This window comes from Nipponia nippon, unplaced genomic scaffold, assembly GCF_047370975.1.
Source record: "Nipponia nippon isolate SJK-2023a ecotype South Korea unplaced genomic scaffold, ASM4737097v1 scaffold_4, whole genome shotgun sequence".
In the NCBI taxonomy this organism is placed as follows: domain Eukaryota; kingdom Metazoa; phylum Chordata; class Aves; order Pelecaniformes; family Threskiornithidae; genus Nipponia; species Nipponia nippon.
This window is the reverse complement of record NW_028262358.1, coordinates 99,616,907-99,639,590: the sequence shown is the minus strand read 5'-3', so window position 1 is coordinate 99,639,590 and position 22,684 is coordinate 99,616,907. Positions and strand designations below refer to the sequence as shown.

The 22,684-nt window shown below is 35.9% G+C and overlaps 1 protein-coding gene across 2 annotated transcripts in view; it reads right to left on the bottom strand.

The window, feature by feature from the left end:
* The window catches only part of HMGCLL1 (3-hydroxy-3-methylglutaryl-CoA lyase like 1), an 86,638-nt gene that overhangs the window by 46,688 nt on the left and 17,266 nt on the right, over window positions 1-22,684 (bottom strand). Inside the window, exons 2-5 of one of the 2 annotated variants that reach the window (XM_087776885.1) lie at window positions 16,439-16,516; window positions 15,339-15,446; window positions 10,183-10,278; window positions 8,252-8,400 (exon numbers count right to left, since the gene is read on the bottom strand). In XM_087776885.1, coding sequence (XP_087633011.1) covers window positions 8,252-8,400; window positions 10,183-10,278; window positions 15,339-15,446; window positions 16,439-16,516 — 431 coding nt within the window. The remainder of the gene's footprint in view (window positions 1-8,251; window positions 8,401-10,182; window positions 10,279-15,338; window positions 15,447-16,438; window positions 16,517-22,684) is intronic. The other variant, XM_087776886.1, reaches the window with a different exon arrangement.

Here is a 22,684-nt window from a genome sequence, read left to right as displayed (position 1 = left end):
ATGTTCACTGCAGATGTATTTATTTTTATTGGATGTTCGTGCTAAAATGTATATGCCTATCATTTGGTGAATTCATAATACTAAGATTGATATATTCTGTCTCTTTGCAAAGGAAGCCATTTGTTAAAAACAGGCAATCTTTACTGTAAGGAGAGGGGAAATACAAAGAAGAGAGGAGGGAAAGGAGATTCTTCCAGAAACAGAATCTCCAAGCCAAGCCCAAAATGTGTAAATAAGGCCAGGATTGTTTTCCCACATTTGATTTAAAAAAAAAAAAGAAACAACCTCTCCATGTATTTAGTACCCAGTTGCGAGTAATATATATGCTATTCAAAGTGAATCCTATAGTAATAATATGTTATTATTTTTAGAATGCCCAGAAAACACTGTTAAATTGTGAACTATGTTCTAGAAAATAACTTATTCTCTAAAACCAGAACAAAACGGTTTCTATAATGAAGGGCCACTTAACCACTTAACTTTTAATAACTATATCGAATTATCCATGAAGCAATCAGTAACATACTAGCAAATGCATTGTATTGTTACCTTATGATTTCATACTAACATTTCAAGTCTGATTTTATGCTGCCCTTTAAGAAGAAACAGGGATCATTTTTACTTCCCACAAGTATCCTTCTGTTTTTTTTTTTTTTTTAAAAAAAGGCAGCTCTTCTGGCCTACTAATAATATTTTACCCATTCTTTTGTGCCTGCAGATAGAAAAGTTGGTATAAAGTTATTCTTAAGGAAAATGTCTCCTCTTACATAGTGCAATCATTCAGTATGATAAGAGTTAGTGCAATGGCTCCTACATCCTTTTCTTAACCTGTGCCCAGTACAACCAAATGCACCAAGTCCCCACATCCCAGCAATCTCCGGCTTCTCAAACTTCTCCAGGGGACTGTGACCAGCTTGCCTAATACTGGGTAACCCGGTAGATTTGTTTACCATTCGCATACTAAAATGTGTTGCTTCCAAGTCTATTAAATGTTCTTCTACATTTTGTTGTTCCCATAATCCCAACTATAGGCCCATTTATAGTGAAATGAAGGTGTTAAATTGGTTTTACTATCTAAAGAAGTGATAATGGTATAAATCACCCTATTATCAACATAATTGTGACTATGCTAAACTATACAGTGTAGTCTAAAAATGGGGGTTTAAAGCAATCCGAAAAAACATGTTTACTCCAGCCCTAAATATTTCAGAATAACAGATAATGTGAGTTCAAAGCTTCTGTCTATATTAGTAAAACATATGCAGCTTTAAACTGTATTGATTTATGCAAAACTGAATTGTTGCAGTTTATCTCATCATACTTCTAATTAGGTATATAAAATACAGTATTGTAAGGCCATCCAAATATCTTGAATTAAGGTATTTAAGATGAACTGTAATAAAAGAAAAAAAAGCATTATTGAACTGAATTATAAAGATCAGATTGTCTTGATAATCAGAAGTTTCAGATAATCAGGATGTTTCTTCGGAATTACTTGTTATAAAGTATATTAAAATAAAACTGATGTGTTCTTCCACATTTCTTCAAAATAAATCCAAATATCACTAGCACAAGATAAAGATATCTAAAATCAATTGTTTCTCTTTAAGTTTCCACTATTTTGTGTCTTACCTTGTGTATTAGCATCAAGTAAAACCTTTACTATAACATAATATAAAAGGTAATAATAATAATAATATACAATAACAATAATATTGCATAAAATCGTTTTTTTGGTATCTATTTGTCATAGCAAAAAATATTGCTGTATTTCAAGAATATCAACGACTATTTGAATTCTATACCAACACAGATGTAAGCCAAATATTGATACATTTCAATATGCTTTTATGTATTGTGAACTTCACCATACTGCTCATTCTTAAAAGACATAGGACTATAAACAAAGGAATTACATACACCAGTTTAGAATTAATGTGTGATTACATACGCTTTAATTTATGAAGCAGCAGCTTTGTAAGGAAATGTTTCTAGAGTTACTTTACAGCAAACATTTGCATCTGTTTTTCTAACACTGAACCCCTAAACATTTGCATACACATTCACATTTGCACATGCAAATAGTCCAAATGGCCTCAAAAGGGCTATTCACATGAAAATTTTTCAGGACTGGGACATAAATACAGCTTTTAATTGCTGGTCATGCAGAAGTGTTTTTAGTAGAGAAAAAAAAATTACAACCTTTCAGCTCTTATAATCCCAGTGAATTTTTTTAGGACTAAGACAGTCCTATACAGAACTGAATGTTTCAGAGGGAGATAGTCTGACTTTATTTCACTGTCACAGGACACAAAGTAGGTAGTGAAGTACCATTTGTGGAAAAGGGGGACACCAAGTCCCTACTTCCTTACTGTTCTATTGTATTACTTGCAATTTATTTCTGTCTTTTTAAATTTTGGAATACATTAACTTGGAAGTATCTAGCTTAATCAGAAATTACTTAACATTTTCTTGATATGTACATTAAAAATACATTTAAATTAAAGCACAATCCAAGTGACTACTTGAAATTACCACTTGCCACAGTTTTTCATCAATCCTGGCTGCTAGGCTTCATTTTTAATCACTGAAAAAGATGTGATGTTTTTAATACTACCTGAATTAAAAGATGCAATTCTAAAACCAGCAGTATTTTGTGTTATTTCACATGCAAAATATGCATAATAGTAATTAGCTGACCACACAGTTTATAACTGATTTGGCTTAGTGTCTTCACAGAATGTGTCCCAGATGTTATTGTAAAGTTTTAATGCATGTACAAAATAATAAAAATAAAAACCCCTTTATGATGCTAATAAATAGTCCAACTTCTAAGACCATACGCAAGATTTCAATTCTTCATAAATATTTGAAGTAATTTAGTAAACATTTAGAAAATTGTGTACTGTGCTACAGATTTAAAATGTGACAGCTGACAACATAAATTTTCTGGATGATGATCGAGTCAATGTTAGTGCAGCTGTAGCAACAGTAAGACATGCAAAAGCTTAAAGTTTAGTTTCAACTGTTTGAGTGCATTTTTCATAAGATTCAAGGATTTCCAATGATTTATGCTCACTACATAAATTCTAAATTGCCAGTAAAAATAGGAAATAAAATTTGAACGCCTTAAAATTATTTTTGGAAGTATTTTTCAACTGCACAAATAAGGAGTTAGGGCAAGGCACTAAATTATCCATTTCCTGCAAATAAATAACACTTTAAACAATAATAGTGCTTTAGAAAGGAAACAATCTCTGTACTGAAATTAATATACATACAATTTATGCATATTAATATTTTTATTACCTAAGTAATTCAAGAAAAATATTTAGCCTACAAAATTTATATTAGAAGCCAAAATGTGTAGTCCTGGGAGCTTGCTTGAGCAAAGGCTGCAGGTTTTGGCCATGGTTCTTTAAAAGTAGCCAATATCTAAAAGGGTGATTAAAAATGAAACATTGATTCTCCGTGCACAGAGTACAAGTCTTTGTCCATATAGTCCACAGCTTCATTTTGTGTTACCTTGCAGCACAAAGCCTAGTAATAAATTTGTTATATCTATTGTAATTTACATAAATTACAAGGTGCTAATCCTTAGCCTACGCACAGGTAGGATGGGATTCATCTGTTCTGATGTCAAAGATAATCATCTACAGCCTATGCCTTAGATAGTCATCTATAGGATGACTAACATAGAACAGGACCCAAGCTCCTTTGCAAGCAAAAGGATGGATCATCTGGATAGTGGTTCATCCTATCCTAAGCCAGGTCCTTTAAAAAGCACATACGATAAAACATAGCCTGAAGGCTGCCTACTTCCCTCTAGTAACTACAAGCAGATTTAGGATTACAAACTCAGACTTGTTGTGTGGTCGTGCTCAGATTTGCCTCATGTTACAACAATAGTTGTAAACAATATATAATTATTTTCGGTAAATAGAAGCCACACAACAAAATAAAACCTGAAACTAATCTTCTCCTTGAAATTAAATAACAACCAGTCAAACCATAAGCACCAATTCTAAATACTGAATGTCAACTAATGAATTATGTAACATCCCATCCTTTTGTTTCCAAAATGCTGACTTTGAGGTCATTCAACAGAAACTCCCAAATTTCAGTTTCTGAAACTGTCAGTTTCTGGCCCTGCTTGACTTGTCTATGTGATAACTTACAGATCAGGATATAAAGCATAAAGAACACAGCATAAAGAACAACTTGCCACAAAGCTTTGACTGTCTCAGCATTTAGAGAATTTTGCATGGAACTGGGACACAAAATTGCCATTTATTTTATCTGTCACTAAAAGCAGCTTCTTTAGTAGCAACTAAATATGGGATCAAAAAATCAAGATCATAAATCGCAGGCTTTAATAGCTAATTCTTTTTTGATTGTTTTATGTCTAGGAAAAAGTCACCGTGATTGCACTGAATATTTCTATGAAATCTCTGTTTAAGTTTTACTTTCTGATTATCTTTTCCACACCTTTTTTCATTGAGGAAGAGAAGCCCTCTGTTTTATATCATTAAATACAATGTAAAACTCCACAAGTCTTCTAAATGTACCACAATATTTGGGAACTAATGAACTACTTCCACTCAAGTCCTAATGAATTCCCTGTAGTAGTGCAGGCTTTTGTTGGGTGTTAGTACCAGAGAAAATTATGGTTTAGTCTCCTAGAATTAAGTTGGAAATGACAGTCTGCTTCCATAACCTTCGCCCTCACAAGCAGCTGAAATGTTATAAACAGATTTGTTTACTTCCCAGATTTAGCATTCAAAACTGATGCTCCTTCTTTATGGGTATTTTTTCATTTTTTAACTAACTAAAACTTTTAAGTCCACCTTCTAGAGCTTTGTTCAACTGCTAAGAGATCTACCATCAAAAAAAAGTCCTTCTGAACTCTGCATTTCTATGTTCGTGCTCCTGCTATTATTCTTCTGGTCTTCAGAATTCTACTCAACAAAAGACAGTACACTGGAGCTTAAAAGAAAGTACTGAGGTAGATGGACACTAAACAATCCTATTTTTTTTTACTTCTGAGCAATCATTCTGTCTCAATACTTCCTCCAGATTCCTGTAACTCTGCAACCCATGCAGAGTGCATCTGAATGAGTATGAACATGCAGGAACAAGACTCAATGTATCACAATACTTGGTAATTATTCTCTTGAAAACATATTTGTCTAGACTCTGATCCATAGCAACATTTTATTTCTCATTAATTACTATTTTGCCACCTCAAAATCTCCCTGGGAGGTATTTTTTAGAAGTGCACTCAAAGTCCAAACGGATTGTGTTAACCAGTTCTCTTTTATCTTCTAACTCACTAGCATGCTCAAAACTTTCTTTTCAATATTTTCATATACTGAAATCCATGTTCAATGGATGTTTTAGATACTCCGAATTATTACCTCAGTTAGGTATTTTTGTTATGAAATAAGGCCCCATATTCTGCAATTTAGATTCTCAGCAGATTTTTAGCAGATTAGCTACTTTATTATTGAGTTATATTAGATCTCCCTGGAAAAATACCAGACGATCCTCTCCTAAAATTCCAGTATCTTATCTCCTGATGCCTCAACCTCTATTTTTCACTGGATAAATTAGTTCCCAAGCTAATATCCTGTGATGAAGATAGCTGTAACATAAACATAAATGTAGTTTCTCTTCAATATACTTATCCTCTCTAATTGCATTCTTTACTTGGTTATAATCCCACAAATCGAATGATTCTGCCAATGGCTTCCTACTTCTGAATGATGTACTTTTCTTAGACCTGTAAGCCTAAGGAAGAAAGCTATAGCGGGAGTGAACTTACATCATTTTCATTCACGACTTCGAATCTGTTCACTTTGTAGCATCGCTGATATTAAGCAGTCCACTGTTGAAGCGTTTTGTAACACATTGCACCTGGCATGACAGACTCAATAAAATTGCCCTGCATGTACTGTGTGAAGTTTGCCTAGGTTTGCATAGGGAAGTGAAATTACACATCTTTGTACTGGATACACAAAGTAAGCACTTTTAAAACATAATCCGATTGTATTTTCTCTGAGTTCAATTATCTCATTTCTCTTCATCTCTGTACTGCTGTTTTTTCTGTTTGCTTCATTGCCTGGTTCTCGATACCCCTCTCTTTGTATCTCCTTGCTTTGTTTTCCTTCTTTTTATTCTTAATTATTATAATACTCCTTTTTTTTAGTGCTCTGCTTCTGTTTGACCCTTTTCTGCCTCTTACTTCTTCCTCTCTGTACGTGCCTTCCCATCCTGCTGCTTTCTCATTTTTTTCTGCTGTGTGCAGAAGAAAAACTGCCACACACAGTACATCAGATACTAGACAATAAATGTATGGGAATGTTGTAGAATCCTATCAAGGGAGTCATTTCCATCACAACACTGTATCAGTGCCAGAATAACTGCTACTGGTGTATTACAAATGCCTCAGACATACAATCTGTGGGAAAAAAAAGCAGCAGGTTGCCACTTTCTTAAACATGTGAAAACTAGTGCGCAGAAGATAAGTTAACATTTTAAGCTCCAACATCAATCTAGAGTACACCACAGGGGCTTCTTCATCACCTGCAGTTTACATCTTCTGGACGGGTTGCAAAGTCCATTTGTTGACACCCATAGCTATACAAAAACATATACAATGCATAAGCTTTGAGGATTCCCTTGATGTTTGGTTGCCTCTATTGTGCCATTTGGTTGAATTTTGTTAGTGAAATACAGGAATATGAAACTGAAAATATTGCCTAGACATCTGAGAAAACCAGAAAACAAAAGTTTCGTGTAAAAATGTTCACCAGTGCCTAACATTTGTTGCCATACACATGCTGTCTTTTCTGAATTGACTGCCTATTCCCTTATTCGCACCTATCTGGGACCTAAAATTCAGGCATCCCTGAGCTCAGACCTCCTGGAGAACTCAAATTCTAGTTATGTTCTCAGCTCAGAATTTAGTTCCAGAAAAATGTGGCAAACGGTGGTAGAGACCTTTTAAACAAACAGAACTCTTATAAGAGAAGTTGCTCAGGAAGGCAAACCCTGACCCTACCTGACAGATTAGCAGCTAGGCAGAGTATTTAAATTCTGATACAAGTTACTGTTTCTTAATACAGTTAAAGTTCTTACTTCTCTATTCAATGATTTTTGATCTGAAACATATAAATAGGCTAGGTTACAAGGACCCAAGCATTTATGAGCTATCCTTGGTTGGATGTGTGTGTGTTAAAATCCTTGGGTTGGACAAGATGACCTCCAGAGGTCCCTCTCAACCTAAACCATTCTGTTATTCTGTGATCCTCTGAGGCTGAGGTATAACTAGAAGTCAGATCTCCCTTTCTCAAAGCAAATGCTCAAACTACCACACTACTGTGCCAAAAGTGAGCAGGAGCATTACCTCATCACTATTTCTGGAGGAAAGAGAGATCCCAGTATTTATTCCCAGATTTTCAAGCGCTTAGTCTCTGAGGTATCTACCTCTATCTATTTTCAAGTCTACTAATTTTCTGAGCATGATGTAGTTTGTATTACTAGTAATCCTCAATGAATCTCACTGTTGAGTTTCTCCTTGAACCTACATAAGCCTTTTTGCATTCACAAGGACTTTCGCAAATAATCTTAGATAAGTAGCTCTGGAAAATGGAAATGAAAAAGAAAGACTGTTCAAGGGTGAGTATCATTCAGGATTATTTCAAGTTTAAAAGAAGGTACTCTAGAGAAAGATAAATACTGGACAATTCCAGAGTTTCATGCACTAGAGACTCCAAACACTTCAATGCCTGTAGTTTTCAGAGGAATAAATTTGTTCTATCACTTTTATACCTTGATTCGACAGTGTATGAAGTGATATATTATCAATGCTACAATAATATAAAAGTATGCAGGGTATTTTTTAAGGTGCAGACAACAGTGTTATGCGTTCTGAGCAGCACAAAATAAATTTTATTCGGTTATCTGTGATGATAAAAATAAATTTGTATAATAAAATGGGTATGTTTATACACATGGCTTATTTTTTTTCAATTTCCAGAGAAAACTAGTCACTATTAGCAGTTAAAAAACGTAGAGCAAAATTACTAAATATATTCAATCTTTAAAAAAAAAAAATCACAATAAAGACTATTATTTCAACTCATCTAAAATGTAAAAATTTGGTAGTATACTTTTCTACTGGTACAAAATAAAACCCTGTAACAGCAACTCCAGTAACTCTGTATTACTTAAGAATCTTTATATTTACCCACGCACTGGAATATTCATATTCCTTGCAGATTTAGCAACTTCTTCAAATTTTTCTATGCTTTCTTCAATTGAACAATTAATATTCATTTTGCTAAATGATTCAGATGCTGCACCAAATACTGAGACTTCTGTAGCCCCTGCTGCAATCTGAAAAATACATTTCAATAAAACAGAATCATAAGACTGTATTAAAAGATTAGATTAAGCATTTAATTTTGTACAACAATCTAGAATTTGAAAGTACATTATATCATTCATATCTAAAATATAATTTTCATTCCAATTTTTTTTAAATCTATTGCGTAAAAACAGATTGAATCAAAGTTTGTTCACTATGGCATATTTCCTTCCTCTTCTAAGCAATTAGGTAAACATGTTTTTAAAGTGATAAATAATAAAGGTATTAAGATGTAGGAAATCATATGAACCAACTATGAAAACAACAATGATCGATACTTTTATTCATTTTTCAGAAAAGGAAAAGATCATATAACAATGCTGAAATATCCATCCGCTGCCTATTCCTCATGAATGCCAGGAAGTCATTCTCATGTTTAGGAAAGCTCTGTGCCTGCATGTGCCTGGAGCAGCAACAAAAAACAACAGGAATTTCCTTGTTAGAGCCAGCTCTACGATCAAGGGCTCCGTTGGTCTTGGTGTCGTAGTCGACAGGGATAATATGGAAAATGTGTACATGAGAGTCTGCTGAGAAAAAGTCTCAGAGCAAATACCAGTCTAGAAAATGTGTAAATGTGGTGACTTCACTGAAGGGGCAACTAGCCTGAGCTTGTACTCAGTACCTCAGTACTCAGTAAATCAACTAACATGAGGCAAACTAGAATGCTGAAAGCCAAATGATAGGAGAAGAAAACATTTAAGCTTAGGAGAATAGCTAATTAATTCTCACTTTCCAGTGGGAATAATACTCTTGTTCTATGAAAAAGAATGGAGCTTTTCCTTTTCTCTCTGCTTCTGCAGGATAATGTCTAAGCTTCAGCAACCCTTACAGAACAAATATCCTTTCAAATAGACGGAAGAAAAAAAAAATAGCAGCAAGAAAGAACTCAGCAATAACCTACAACTATTTTTGCATTGTTTTCCTTTCACTAAATACGGTATAGAGATATAGCAGGTTTAATTAAACTCATACAAGCTACCATTGCAGACAAAGTTGTGGCACTGTAAATCTGCCTATTGATAGTTAACTTGCCTATGTACAGGTTTCTGTTTTAACAGATGCGTATAGAAACTGAATGATAGACTACACCACAAATGTCCATAAGCAGTATGCTTTCCAACTATGGCTTGTCCTATATCAAGACAAAAGCACAGAAGCATGAAAAATTTTCAGAAAACAAAAAAGTGTAAAGATTTGACTATCAATGTGTATGTTTTAAGAAGACTGAACTGCTCCATTTTCACAATTCCAAACACTTCGAGTCTATAATTTTGAATATTTATTTTGTATGAACTGAAAAAATTTAAACTTCTGAACTCTGCCAAAATGAAATGCAGAATTTAAGAAATCTAATACATTCCTATAAAGCATTTTCATTTCATTGACCCTTTCCTCATTCTTCTTCACTATTTTCCAATAAGAAGACACTCTTCAGAAACTTTTCTAGGACCAACAAGTCAAAGAAGGAGTAGGAATTGTCTTTCTCTTTATACACAAGCATCATTTATAGGAACTTGCAAAGCCTGTTTGATTAATACTTTCATTAAAATACGAATATATAGAGCTTAACATCGCTCTGTGAATTTGCCCATTTTTCACAATGAAAACCAAGAGTTTTTAATTAGAAAAACTATAGCTTAGTTCTAGCAGGATAGGTTATATGACATTAAATAGCTAGTTTGTGGTACTGAACTGAAAGTGTCTGTAACATGAAAGAGGTAATTGTGGACATCTTCTATAAAGACACTTACAGCAGAATGAAAACCTTGAAGATTAGGTGTGAGAACAGGATATTGGACTCCAGGATGCCGCTCAATGCCCCTCATTACTTCTTTGTGATCTGCCATCTGAAATACAGAAATAATTTGTATTGATCAGCAGTTATTTTCTAAGTTAAGCAGAAATTGTCTCAGACTGTGTTTTTGCCTTCATTAGGTATAGAGTTCATACAAAAAGTTTAACAACAAAGGGGTTAAACTAATATTGTACAAGCACTCTTTTTTTGGATTTCTTAACTTTTGAGTATTTAAATTGCAAGCTTTCCAGTTCTATATGAATATAGAATTGGGGGTAAGATTTCTACGGTGTTTCTTTTCGTGTGTATCTGTAAAAACATAATTTGCATCATAAATTGACAGACTTTTGATCATGCTGATCATCAACTGTTATTGCAACTTTAAACTTACCTCAATGGACTCAATAGGTGGAATTAACAGAATAACTGACATTTTAAAACCATCCAAATCTTGAAAACTTCAGCACTCTCATAAATGCAACTTCACAATCTTAAGCATAAGTGAACCTGAATTACTCAACACTGTAATCAGCATATTTGAAAAGACTAATCACAGGTCTATCCTTAAAAATATAGAAAAATCCAGTTCTCTGCATAGTGTAACATTTTAATATACTTAGAATTTTCTTTCAAAAGAAGAAAATACTTCTTTACTATAGCAAAGGTCAAAGACCATTACTTCATTCAAGCATTTCTTTTCCTTATCTCCTCTCACAAAAGAAACTGCTTTTTTAAGATATTCTTACACTTTTTTTACTCAAGATTAAATACACTCCATGTACTAATCAAGATGATGAATCTAGGACTTTCATGTAATAAATGGTAGATTATTTAGACAAGCAGATTTTCTTGAAAGAAGTGGAGGAAAAATGAGTTTATTTTTTAATGGTGTGCATGCCTGAAAATAATACAGTTAATAAAACATATCCCTCATATTTCATGCCTTACAGATTTTGAGTTTTAAAAAATGCATAGTGTATTTTAAATGTTTTTTTTAAATCAGCTCACATAAAAGCAAATCTTCCAAGCAAACAATATTAGACTGGATTTCTGATTCTTTCCACACTGATGAAAAGTCATTTGAGGAGTACTGTATGAAAAGATATATGAACTACAAAGCTTTCGTTACTCCTTATTTTCAACGGATTGATAGCTTTGCAGTACCACAATTCTAAATATGTGTTATTAAATTATACCAGATTATTAAGTAACAATACTACTGGCAACCTGGAATCTTCCTGGCACTGGTTTCCTACCATGAAAATGAATGGATTAAAAATATCAGAAAAATGCATGTATGCCTTCTCAAATGTGAGCCCAACATGTATCTATAAGGAAGTGGATATATGACATGAAAAGTGTCTTATAGCCAGACACAACTCGTTTCTCATCAGGAAACAAGCAATGGCGCAAAGCAACTTTTTGTAATTGCTTCTACATAAACTAAATCAGTGTGACCACATAACATATCTGATAACCTCATAAAAAAACATTTAGTAATGCCTTAGCTTTTTAAGAACAATTTTTCATTCCTTAATTTAATATAAATAGTATCTACATTTCTCAGGGCAAGGAATAATTTTTGAAACCAAATGATTCATTGAATGGCAAATGCTGGAACTAATTCCACACTTTAAAATTATAGCCTGACTTAAAATATACTAGAAAACCAAAATGACACTTTTTCAACCCGTAAAAAGCTGCCAGGTCCAAATAATATTATATGTATTACATTTGTCCCATTACTATTTTTTCTGTAAGTAAAATCCCATTTTAACACATATTGCATGTTATAAGATTTTAAATTGTAATAAAATATTTCTTTTCCAAATTTCTTTAAAAATAAGCTTTCTAATGGTAGGTATTTATAATTTTTGGCCGTTTAGGTTATAGGTGTGGGATCCTGTTTTATATGGCACCTCGCTACTGTGGAACTTTTCCTTTTAGCTTTTTTCAGTAAAAAAAATCTCTGCCAAAAACAACAGTGGATGGGAAACCATAAAAGAGCTTTAAAATACTAAAAAAAGAAGTAAGTGAATGAGTGATCTAAACATAACCGTGAATTCTATTCCCATGACCTATGAAAAGAAAAAAGAAAGGAGCAAAGAAAAGACGAAGTCAAGACTGCACTCTCTATCAAAGCAATACAATCTTATCTTTTAAATAAAAAACATTTTAAACACAAATTAAGCCATTAAAATATTCAGACATGAATTTAAGATAAGAAGGGATTGTTCATTTTTTCCAAAACTGACAAACCTGTGCTAAATTTGGTACTCCTAATAGCTCACTGGGAAAGTAAATAATTAAACAAGAAAGGAAGAAACCCACCTTTGCTTTAGACTTTCCTTCTAATGTTTAAAAACTCCTACATTATTCTCTGTTGCTGTAACTGCCAAAGTTTGATGGCACTTGGAAAAACTTAGCCTAGCCGCTTTTAATGGACACAATCTGAAAACTCATTGCCCCTGCATTGACACCAAAGAAATTCTGCATTGTCGCTGTTCTCTTCCCCTTTCCTATTATGCTTCCTTTAGGCCCTTCCCTGGTAATACCGGGAACACTGAAATAAATCAAAGGAGCCCCTTAGAGAGTGCTGTACAGCCAGTTTGCTCTGCTAACTCATGAATAAGAAACAGTATGATCATACCATGTTTTTCTCAGAGGAAAGCCTGGAATACAGTCCAGGCCCAGGATGCATTCTCAGTTTTAAAAGGACAAACTTTATATACATTTTGACAGAAGATGTGAAACAAACAACGTTAAAAATTGCAGTATTTTCTCAAATCAATTAATTTCATGTTTTATGTTGTAAATAACTTGTGTGGTCCTTACTAAACATACAAGTACTCAAACGCTTCTGTGCAAACAAGTGCGTAATTTCTTGAAAATTAGTTTAAATTATATAGACAAGTATTGACTTATTTCCTTACTTGAAGGGAATGACTAAGTTTGCACAAACAGGAGCTACATAGTATACTTCAGGACTAAGCCTGAATTTGCAGTGTTAAATCTCAGATGAAAACCTGGCACTCCTAATGCCCATGTAGTTTTGCTGCTGAGTTCAGAAAGGCTGGAATTTCTGTTGAATTGTACCAAATGTAAAAATTAATTTTGGAAAAATAATAAGCAAATTATTATGATTCATCAAAACTCAGTATGGCTGCTGATAGAGTGCTAGATCTGCAAAATAAGTAATGTGCCTAACTACTACTACATAGACAAAAGTGCCAAATTTAGATCGTCCAAACACACTTCCAAATGTGGAAAAAGAAATTTCATTTAGGGGAAAAGAAAAAAAACTATGCTACCTTTCTTTTTTACATCAATGACTATTAGTTCTCAGAAGAGTAGAAAAGAGGTAGGAACAACATTAAATTATATTAATAATGTGTCACCATCCCAATTCTTCAGTTACAACTGAATATTTACATAAATAAAGAGCAAAATAAAATGCACAAGTACTTTCTTTATCTCCATTCCACAGTACAATGGTAACATTGATTGTAAAGAGTTTTCTCGATATTGTTAACTGCAGAAAGTCACTGTCCCTTTGTGAGCAAATTCAAAATCAGGATAGAACTGCAACATCTCTCCTTAACTAGAATCCTTAACATGTAAGTGTATGTGTGTTTGTGTGTGTGTGCACGTCTGTAAGGTTAGTGTTTGGAAAAGGGGGACTGCGTGGTGGATAGATACACGGAAATGTACCAAGTGCAGCAGATAAAAAATGGTGTTTGGCTTCAGGGAAGAGTCAAGTTTCCATGACAGTCCAACAACCCCTAGGCCTGGGGAGTCTCCTCTCCCAGTTTGGTGCTAGGGAGCTCTATAGAGAAGTTTCCCCAGGTTGCACAAGCCCTGTGCACCTAGGTTTTCCTTCTCTGACTCTAGGTCTCTGAACTGACGTTGCTTCCACAGAAGTCCCCTCCACCATGACTGTTCCCCAGAGATCAGCCCCACTGCTGTTCATCTCGATACTCAAGCTTAGTACTCTGCAGCCCAACAGCTTCATATTCTCAAATCTTTATCACTATGTCTACGCTCAGCATCCTATATCCCAGCTGTCCTTTACTCGGAGGGTTGATACATCATCCCCACTCAGCATCCTGTGACCCAATTCTCTCACTCCCCATTTACTGCTGTCCCTTGCACATAGATACTCATACAAATTCCTACCCTCATGCTGCAAGGGGGAAATAGGGAATCACCCACTAAATTATTCATGTTTGGAGAGCGATGACAATATTTAAGATTTCTCACACCCTATGTAGTAACCATGGCAAACTGTACTCCTAGCATTTCTGTTGATCAGGGCCCGGAGTGGTCCCCTTCTTAGAGTTTAGCTGCCTGCACTCAAGGCCAGCTCACTGATAAGAAGACAGCAACCTGAGAAGCCTCAGCCTTGGAGCTCATCAATAAAAGCTGGAAAGCAGATCAGCAGAGGCTCCACCAAAGAGCTGTTAAGAAGTCTTAATGTGGCCTACCCTCCCTTTTCACTCAGAAGAAACTTTTAAGCTGAGACACTCTCATGCTTCCTCCCTGCCTGAGACACAGTGCAGCTGCACAGCAGCAGCCAAGCCCATGCTTGGCCGTGTACCTTACTGACTGGATCCTGACTACCTCTCACAGGGTTGACTCCCCGGCTGCATCACTGCAGACTCACCTGAGTATGTGTACTCTTGGCTGCCCTGGCTACCCTCACCAGCCTTCCTCTGCTCTCACAGACTGTTGGACTGCCCTTTGGTCAACAAGGCTACAACCTCTGCTCCCCTTGTTATCGTGCTTGGCTTCCAGTTCCCCTTCTCTTCTGGAGCAACCGCTCCCTAACTCTGCTGAGTGAGGGATGTAACCAGCTTTCCGCACAGCTTGCTGGCTTTTTTTTTGCCTCCGTTTTAATAATTAGCCCAACTTCAGCTGAGCTGAATAAAAGCATAAAACTTGAAAACTGCGTAAATGGTGTCTGACAACAGCATCTGATTTTACAAATAAACAACATATTGTTTCTGTTCAATTTTCTTATATAATTATACAGGTTATACTACTGGTTATACTACTACTGCATGGAATGGCATTTAAATTGAAATAGTTCTGAATGGTGATGATTTTACATACCTGAGGCACCCACTTGGATGAAACGAAACTGGTCACTTCTATTGCAGGCAGGCCTGTTCTGGAAAGCCGGTTGATTAACTCAATTTTGATATCAGTTGGGACTATCACCTGCGGACATGGAGATATACTATAGTAAAGTATTTCATGTGGTAAGAAACTTCTGTAAGTAAAATGTTCTTAGCACATAATCAATTCTTATTTTTCTTAAAAAATGAACTATATTCATACATTATACTGTAACTATACTGTTTCATGACAGTAGGAAGCTACTGCACAAGGAAAGCACTAGGCAGTATACATGATCCTACTCCATTTTTTGTCTGCCACAAAAGAATGAGGAAGCACCTCCATGTAATTTGTTATAGATCTAGCACCACTAATTGTTAGTAACCAAACACCAACCTAGCAAAGTAGTGACAAAGGAAATGGTAACACAGAGTAGTCCAACCAGAGAAAAATGAAAAAAAAAAAAGCTCCACAGCTGAGGCAGAGTAATTCTCCTGTTTACACTATTAACACCTTTGATATCAGTAACAATGATATACATAAGCTTATCCTCCTGTTTGTGGAAAGAGATGATTGTTTTGATACATGTAACCTATTTTACATAGTCTCTTTCAATCTTCTTCCATGCTTCCCTACCAACTCTTCAGGCAAATATTATCAAAAGAGTGGGTTTTTTTTCTTTCCATGCCTGTTCAGCAGGAAGTGTGACAAAACCTATTGTACTATTCCTACTATAGTAGCACATGTAGCACAAATGTATATTATGAAGATAGTCAGTGTTTCATGGCATTTACCAGTTATGTCATGACAGAATGGGATTGATTGACAAGACAAATACCAGAGAGAAAAATGGCAGTAGAGTAAGAGAAAGGCTAGTTAACCAAGTATAGCAAGAAATTATATGATTTAACATCTGGCTAAATAGTAATATACCTTTATTCTAATAGACAAGACAGTTATTAACACACAAATCAATAAATATATTTATAGTATAAAATGGAAGAAACACAATTAGCAGGATACGTGTATTTTACACAATGAAAATAATGCTGATATCCATGTCAAAATACACTCCCAAAAAAGAGAAAAATTACCTTTTCATTTTGTAATCCATCTCTTGGCCCAACTTCTACAATCTTTATGTATTCAGGCAGTCCAGACGCTTGAGATTCCTGAAATACAAATCAATACTGAAACACAAAACAATGAAGATCACTAAGATCAAAGGTACACCTTGTACTGGTCCTCTCATATGATTCTGGGTATAAAGTCATATTCTCAACAGTAACTTTGCTCACAGCCTTTAAAAATCTGTGAGAGCATGCTCCATACCTTGAGTTAGGGAATAAAAGTTAAAAGCAGAAGTTATCTGCATGCATGTTCCACTGCTCCTCTGAGGCCACAAATGTTTATTATAAAAATGTACATAAAACCATAAATGAACATTGTGTTTTACAGAGTGAGAAATATTCCCATTTCAAAAGGCTTCCCAAAGAACAATCTAGTTCTCCAAACTTCTAACTGAATAGTTACTTCTCTGTAAATGTTTGCAAGACCAGGCTATAAATCTGAAAAGAACAGAGCAGTCAAGAAATGTTGAAGAGATTATTAATGAAAGATGAAAGTAATTCCTCTGCCTGAAGATGAAGGTTTTAAAGAAGGATTTAAAGGAGAACAAGGAAGGCCCCTGGTAGACAAGAAGAAGAATTTTCCAGGTGTAAGGGAAGATCTGGAAAGGCAGGAGGCTGACAGTGAAAGGAGGGAAGGAAGGCAGCAGTAAGGTCAAAGGGCTAAGGAGAGCATGGGGAGTTGGAGGGGGAGGAATGAGAAACAAGATCAGAAAAGCAGGTGAAGGGAAATGAAACTTCCTTTTTTATTATTTAGCTGCTCTGTTATCGAATCAAGTTGACAGGTGTGGCAGTTAACATAACCTGGGCCTTTAAGTCCTGAAGCAGTTCAGAGCAGTTGCTCAGACTGACCCCCAAAAAGCTGTGTGTCTTTAAAAAACAAATCAAATGGCTGACTTGGGGCACGCTGCCAGCACCTGTATGAGCAGACAGGAGGGATGCAGGCAGCCCCACCAGGAGCTCTGGTGACGCCGTTTTCTGTATTGCACTGAATACAGAATCCAACCCAGTGTCTCTATTCCAGTGTTGAAAGCCCGAGCTGGGATTAGCGTGAGCTGCCTGCGGGACGGCTGCTGCCGCTACACCCACCACCTCCCCTGAGAGTTAAACGCCACGGGAAGGGTGACACTGTCAGCCCAGCGGGACAGCTCCCACCCACGGGAGTCGCAGCTCACCCAGAGACCAGAAATCACTTCTGCAGTGCATAAATATGGTCACTAATCTCACATCATCCACAACCAGATGAAAAATCCATTCTTCATCCCTCCCTGGCTAGTATCATCAAGGTTGTTTCAACCAAACAGCCGCTAATTTCGCCTCATGGTAACGGAAAACGAGCATTCCTACAGCACCTTTGGTTTCTCCCCGCATTCTCTGTGCCCATGGATAAAAGTAAGTTCTCTGCAGCAACAGCTGCAACACTAGCCAAAGTACAATAAACATATTTCAGAGCATTTACTGTGTATTTATCTGAGCCCAGTAAAAAGAATGGGAAACAGCTGTATAGTATCTATTTGATCACGTGGAACATCTGGTAAGTTAAAACTCTGTCAGGCTGTGCTAAGCCCACACTCGCTGACAGTATAAACGTACTTAAATGTGAAGGTAAAACCTTCACATCTGCTGCATATTGTTTCTCTTTTTTTAAGTTATTTTCACAAATATGGCACCGCTTCAGCACTACGGGCATAAATCTGGGTTATTTCATGATTATCAGATCCTTCTTGTTACAAGACAAATGCTGCAGCTGCGCTATGAGTAAAGCTGTGACAGGAAAAAAAAGAAAGAGCTAAAATAGATTATGTGAACCAAAGCTTAATTTAGAGTATGAAAAATGTCCATAAAACTTTGGTGGCAAAAAAGTTCAATTTCTGGGCCAAAGCCTGTAAATCCTATTCAGTTCCTACTGTGGTAAAACTTTTGCTGAAATCAAAGAGCCGTACCTGTCTTTACAGAACAGTTCACACAGCTACAGCACATGCAGTAGCCATTCACATAGCCATTCAGGGGATGTCTGCAGCCCTTGGGTTTCGTAGGGGACAGAAGTTTGGAATGGACATTGCAAAAGGCATTCAAGTATTGATTTTTATTCTCCATCTGTGATATTATAGGCATATAATCTCTTTGAGCCCTAATCCAGGTCTCTCATCCCCTGATTTTCTGTACGGCCTGACTGTCCGCTAGTCAGTCTCAACTTCCTTTCACTGTTCTTGAATGTGACACTGAGAACCATGTATGGGATGATTCCCACAAGGGCCACACAGTGGAAATTCAAGGCAGTACTACAGACAAATCCTTACATTCTTTGAGCTGATGAACAGCTTTGAGTAAACATCTTGGTTCTTAATCCAGAAGAGTCTTGCTTTGCATTGAATGTCATCTAGTTTCATCTACAGCACGTTGATTGCTCCTGTCTTCAAGGTCACTCAGTTCCTCCTGTGTGGTATCCAGTGTGGTACTGATAATGTCTCCTGTCTTTCTGTCAACAGATCTTACCACCTTGATATTTCCTGGTGAAAACATCTGGACTAACATGATAACCTTATTTTATCACAAACGTATGATTCTATGATTCTTTATATTATCGCAAAAAAATTTGGGTTAGTGCTATAGAAGAAACAGGTCTTAAAAAAAGACCTGAGGAACTCCACCAGCAATGTCTCTTTGGTCTAATAAATCTGCTTTCAACATTATCTCTCATTTCCTCCTCAGCTAGCTTCTTATTTATCTCACAAATTCTGTTCTGATCATCCTTCTCCCCAACTTAACTAATAATTTCTCTCGTGCTGCATTGCAAAAGCTCAGATAACAAGCAAGTAAAAGGGAGGCAGAATACTTAGGTTCAGGCCCCTGTGTACTATTTATGCATTTTACAGTGCATAATCACTGGATAAAACTCAGGAACAAATCAGAGACTATATGAGTACATGTACCATCTTCTGCTAAGACGATTCTAGCATTTTTCCATTCTGTGGACCAAGCTGAATCAGAGGAGGAAAGGAGTGTCTCTTCACCTTAATCTCACCTGTCCTATGAATGCTCAATAACTTGCTGTTAGGACATTCTTCCAAGAAGTTGGAGATACATACTTGACAACATTGTCGGGAAGAGAAAAGAGACTCCCTGCTTTCTTGGGAAATCTGACCACAGTGTCACACTTGCAGAATATTTGGACATCACTTGAAACACAGGTGAAGAGGACACCTGAGCCACCAGTCACATTCTGTGCCAGGCTCAATGCCATCTGCATTCACTAGGCAAGCTTCAAATCCACAGAACAGACTGAAGTCTTTAGAAACTTATGCAGAGTTTAAACACTTCTCTGTTTACTATCTGGATGGCATTAGACCTTAACCAGGACTCGGGCTTCCTGAATTGAGGAATCGAGTTCCCCGAACTCTAACTGGAGGATTTCAAATGTGTACCATCCCCTTGGCTAAAAGGAATGATTTTCAGAACCAACAATGAGACAAACTTAGAGAATTTCAACAGCTTAAAGTATGGCATTAAATAGTCTACAGATAATAAGCAGAAAATATAAATAGAAATAAATAGAAAAATTAAAAATAGTTTTTATATTTTAAGAGAATCCAAAAAAGGTGAACCTTACATAAATACACAAGTACTTACATTAAACACTAAACATGTCAGGTAAATAATTTTGTTTCAGAAAAAATATTTACTAAATTGTATTGTATGAAGTATTTTCACGTAACAAAATACAAAAAGTAGTTATGGTAAATATTTAGAGGTGACTGCTTATTGAACTATATAGCGGCTCTGTTAAAAAGTAATGACTACCAAAGTGCAATGTTTGAAATATCAAAAAGGAAAGAGCTGACATAAAAGACTAAAAGCCTGGAAAATTTGTTTTTTCCATGTATCAAGCCTTGCCAAAGGAGAACAAAAAGCATATAAAACCACAAAAAATTGCCTCCCTCAGAACAGAATGCAGCCAAAGAATCTTTTTTAAAAAAATAGAAAAAGGAAAACCATACCATTCAGCTTGAGACACTGAATTCCAAATTTCTGTATGGAAACATTTTCCCTGAGTTATAAATAGCTGAAAATTCAAGTTTATTATAGAAAATCCTAGTAACCCTTAATTAGAGCAGTATAATCTTCTTAATATAACCATAAATGTAATCAAATTAAACACACACACTTTTTTAAGCTCTGTGACTGCTTCAGAACTTCTAGTAAAGGTGCTGAGATTCATTCATTTAGTCCATACAGCTCATTCATACAGGCTTTAATAGCACTGGCAAATATTACCCAGAGCTGCTCAAAACCAACTGCAAGGACCCAAAACTAAGGGAGAAGAATCTGGAGGTTCAGGTCTTTACAATCTTTCTAACCAAGCAAAAATGAAGCTCTGCTGTCTTTTTCCACAAGGTGGTGTTCTGGCACAGAGGACAACAGAACCAAGGTAGGTCCATCTTGTACAAGGAAGAATTATTCAGGAGAGAAGTTTTAAACAAGGATCAGCAGGGAGGTGGCATCGTAACTCCATATGCATATGCGCAGTGACATGGACAAATGCCCAAAAACTGGGAGAAGGCTCTGAGACAAATAATACAATTGCTGGAAGGAGAACAAAGAAAACAGTCGTCAATCTTCTGAACGCATAGATGTCTCTAAACTTTACAAGAAATAGAGGAAATAAACAGGAAGAAATTAAAAACTTAGTACATAACCAAATAATGATTGAAGTGGTATTGCAGAGACTTGTTTATACAGTTCACACTACTGGAAGGCCGATATAAAACATATTCATTCCCAAATTAACTAGGGGGGAAATGGAGAAGATCCACCTGTGAGATACAAATAATATATACAGATATTCAGAAAACAGTGGGACACACCTGGTGAATATCCCTCAGAAAAGATAAACTGAGTATTCATCCTAGAACTTCTACTGTATGCTGCTGACATGACCACTGGGAGAACAGTAGCCAGGAACAGGCCATGACTAGCAAACAAACTCATCAGCCCTTGAGAAGCTTTCATTAAGCAATTTTTTCTTATGATACTGTTGCATATTCATGACCTGAATGATAACATAGAAATACCACAAACAAAGCAGTTGCAAGTGCTTTAATTCAAAATTCCATTGACATACTAGAGAAATAAATACGATGCATTTCAATAAAAGCAATATGTAACAGAACACTTAGGGCTATCCTTATTGTATCTGATGCTGAATGACTAATTAAAAGAATTTTTGCATGTTGTCTTTTACAAATTCTATCATGCTTATTTCTCCATTTTAATAATTTTGACCCCCCCAAAAAAGATTTTTGTAAAATAGAAGATACAGAGTACCTGACTAAACAGTTCTATAGAAAAGGACTGTGATACTAAAAGAAGTAACAAACTGAATATGAGTCAATAACACCATGCTCTCAAGAAAAAAAAAAAAAAGAAAATGAAATGGCAAATCTAATCCTAGGCTATAAACAGGGATGTCATAGATGTCATAGATAGAACAGCCTGCCACTTAATGAGCAGAAATACCGTGTCTAGTTTTGGACTTCCTACTTCAAAAAATAATTCAATCAACTGGAGATTGTCCATAGGAGGGCAAAATAAAAAATACAAGTAAATCATTACAGAATGTAATTAGTTAAATGCAGAGTTAACTTATCTGGAATAAATCATTGAGGTCAGAAGGGACCTCTGGAGATCATCTAGTTCAACCAACCCTCATCAGAGCAGGGGTAACTAAAGCAGGTTGCACAGAACCATGATCAGCTGGGTCTTGAGTCTCTCCAAGGATGGAGACTCCTGGGCAACCTGTTCCAGTGTTGATCACCCTCACAGTAAAAAAGAGTTTTCTGATCTTTAAAGGGAATTTATTGTACTTCAGTTTGTGCCCATTGCCTCTTGTCCTGCCAGTGACTTTGTCTTCTTTATTCTCTCCACTAGGTATTTGTACATATTGATAAGATCCCCCTGAGCCTTCTTTTCTCCAGGCTAAAAACTCTCAGCTCTCTCAGCCTCTCCTCATATGACAGATGCTCCAATCCATTAATCATCTTCATGACCCTTTGCTGGATCTGATCCAGTATGTCTACATCTCTCTTATACTGGGGATTAAACCTACAAGTATTACTTTAGTCCATCTCTTCAAATTTAATTTGAATGTGCTTACAACTTTTATTAGAGGGCTTGTGCGAGCTCATGAAAGAGTAGTGATTTACATATATATCA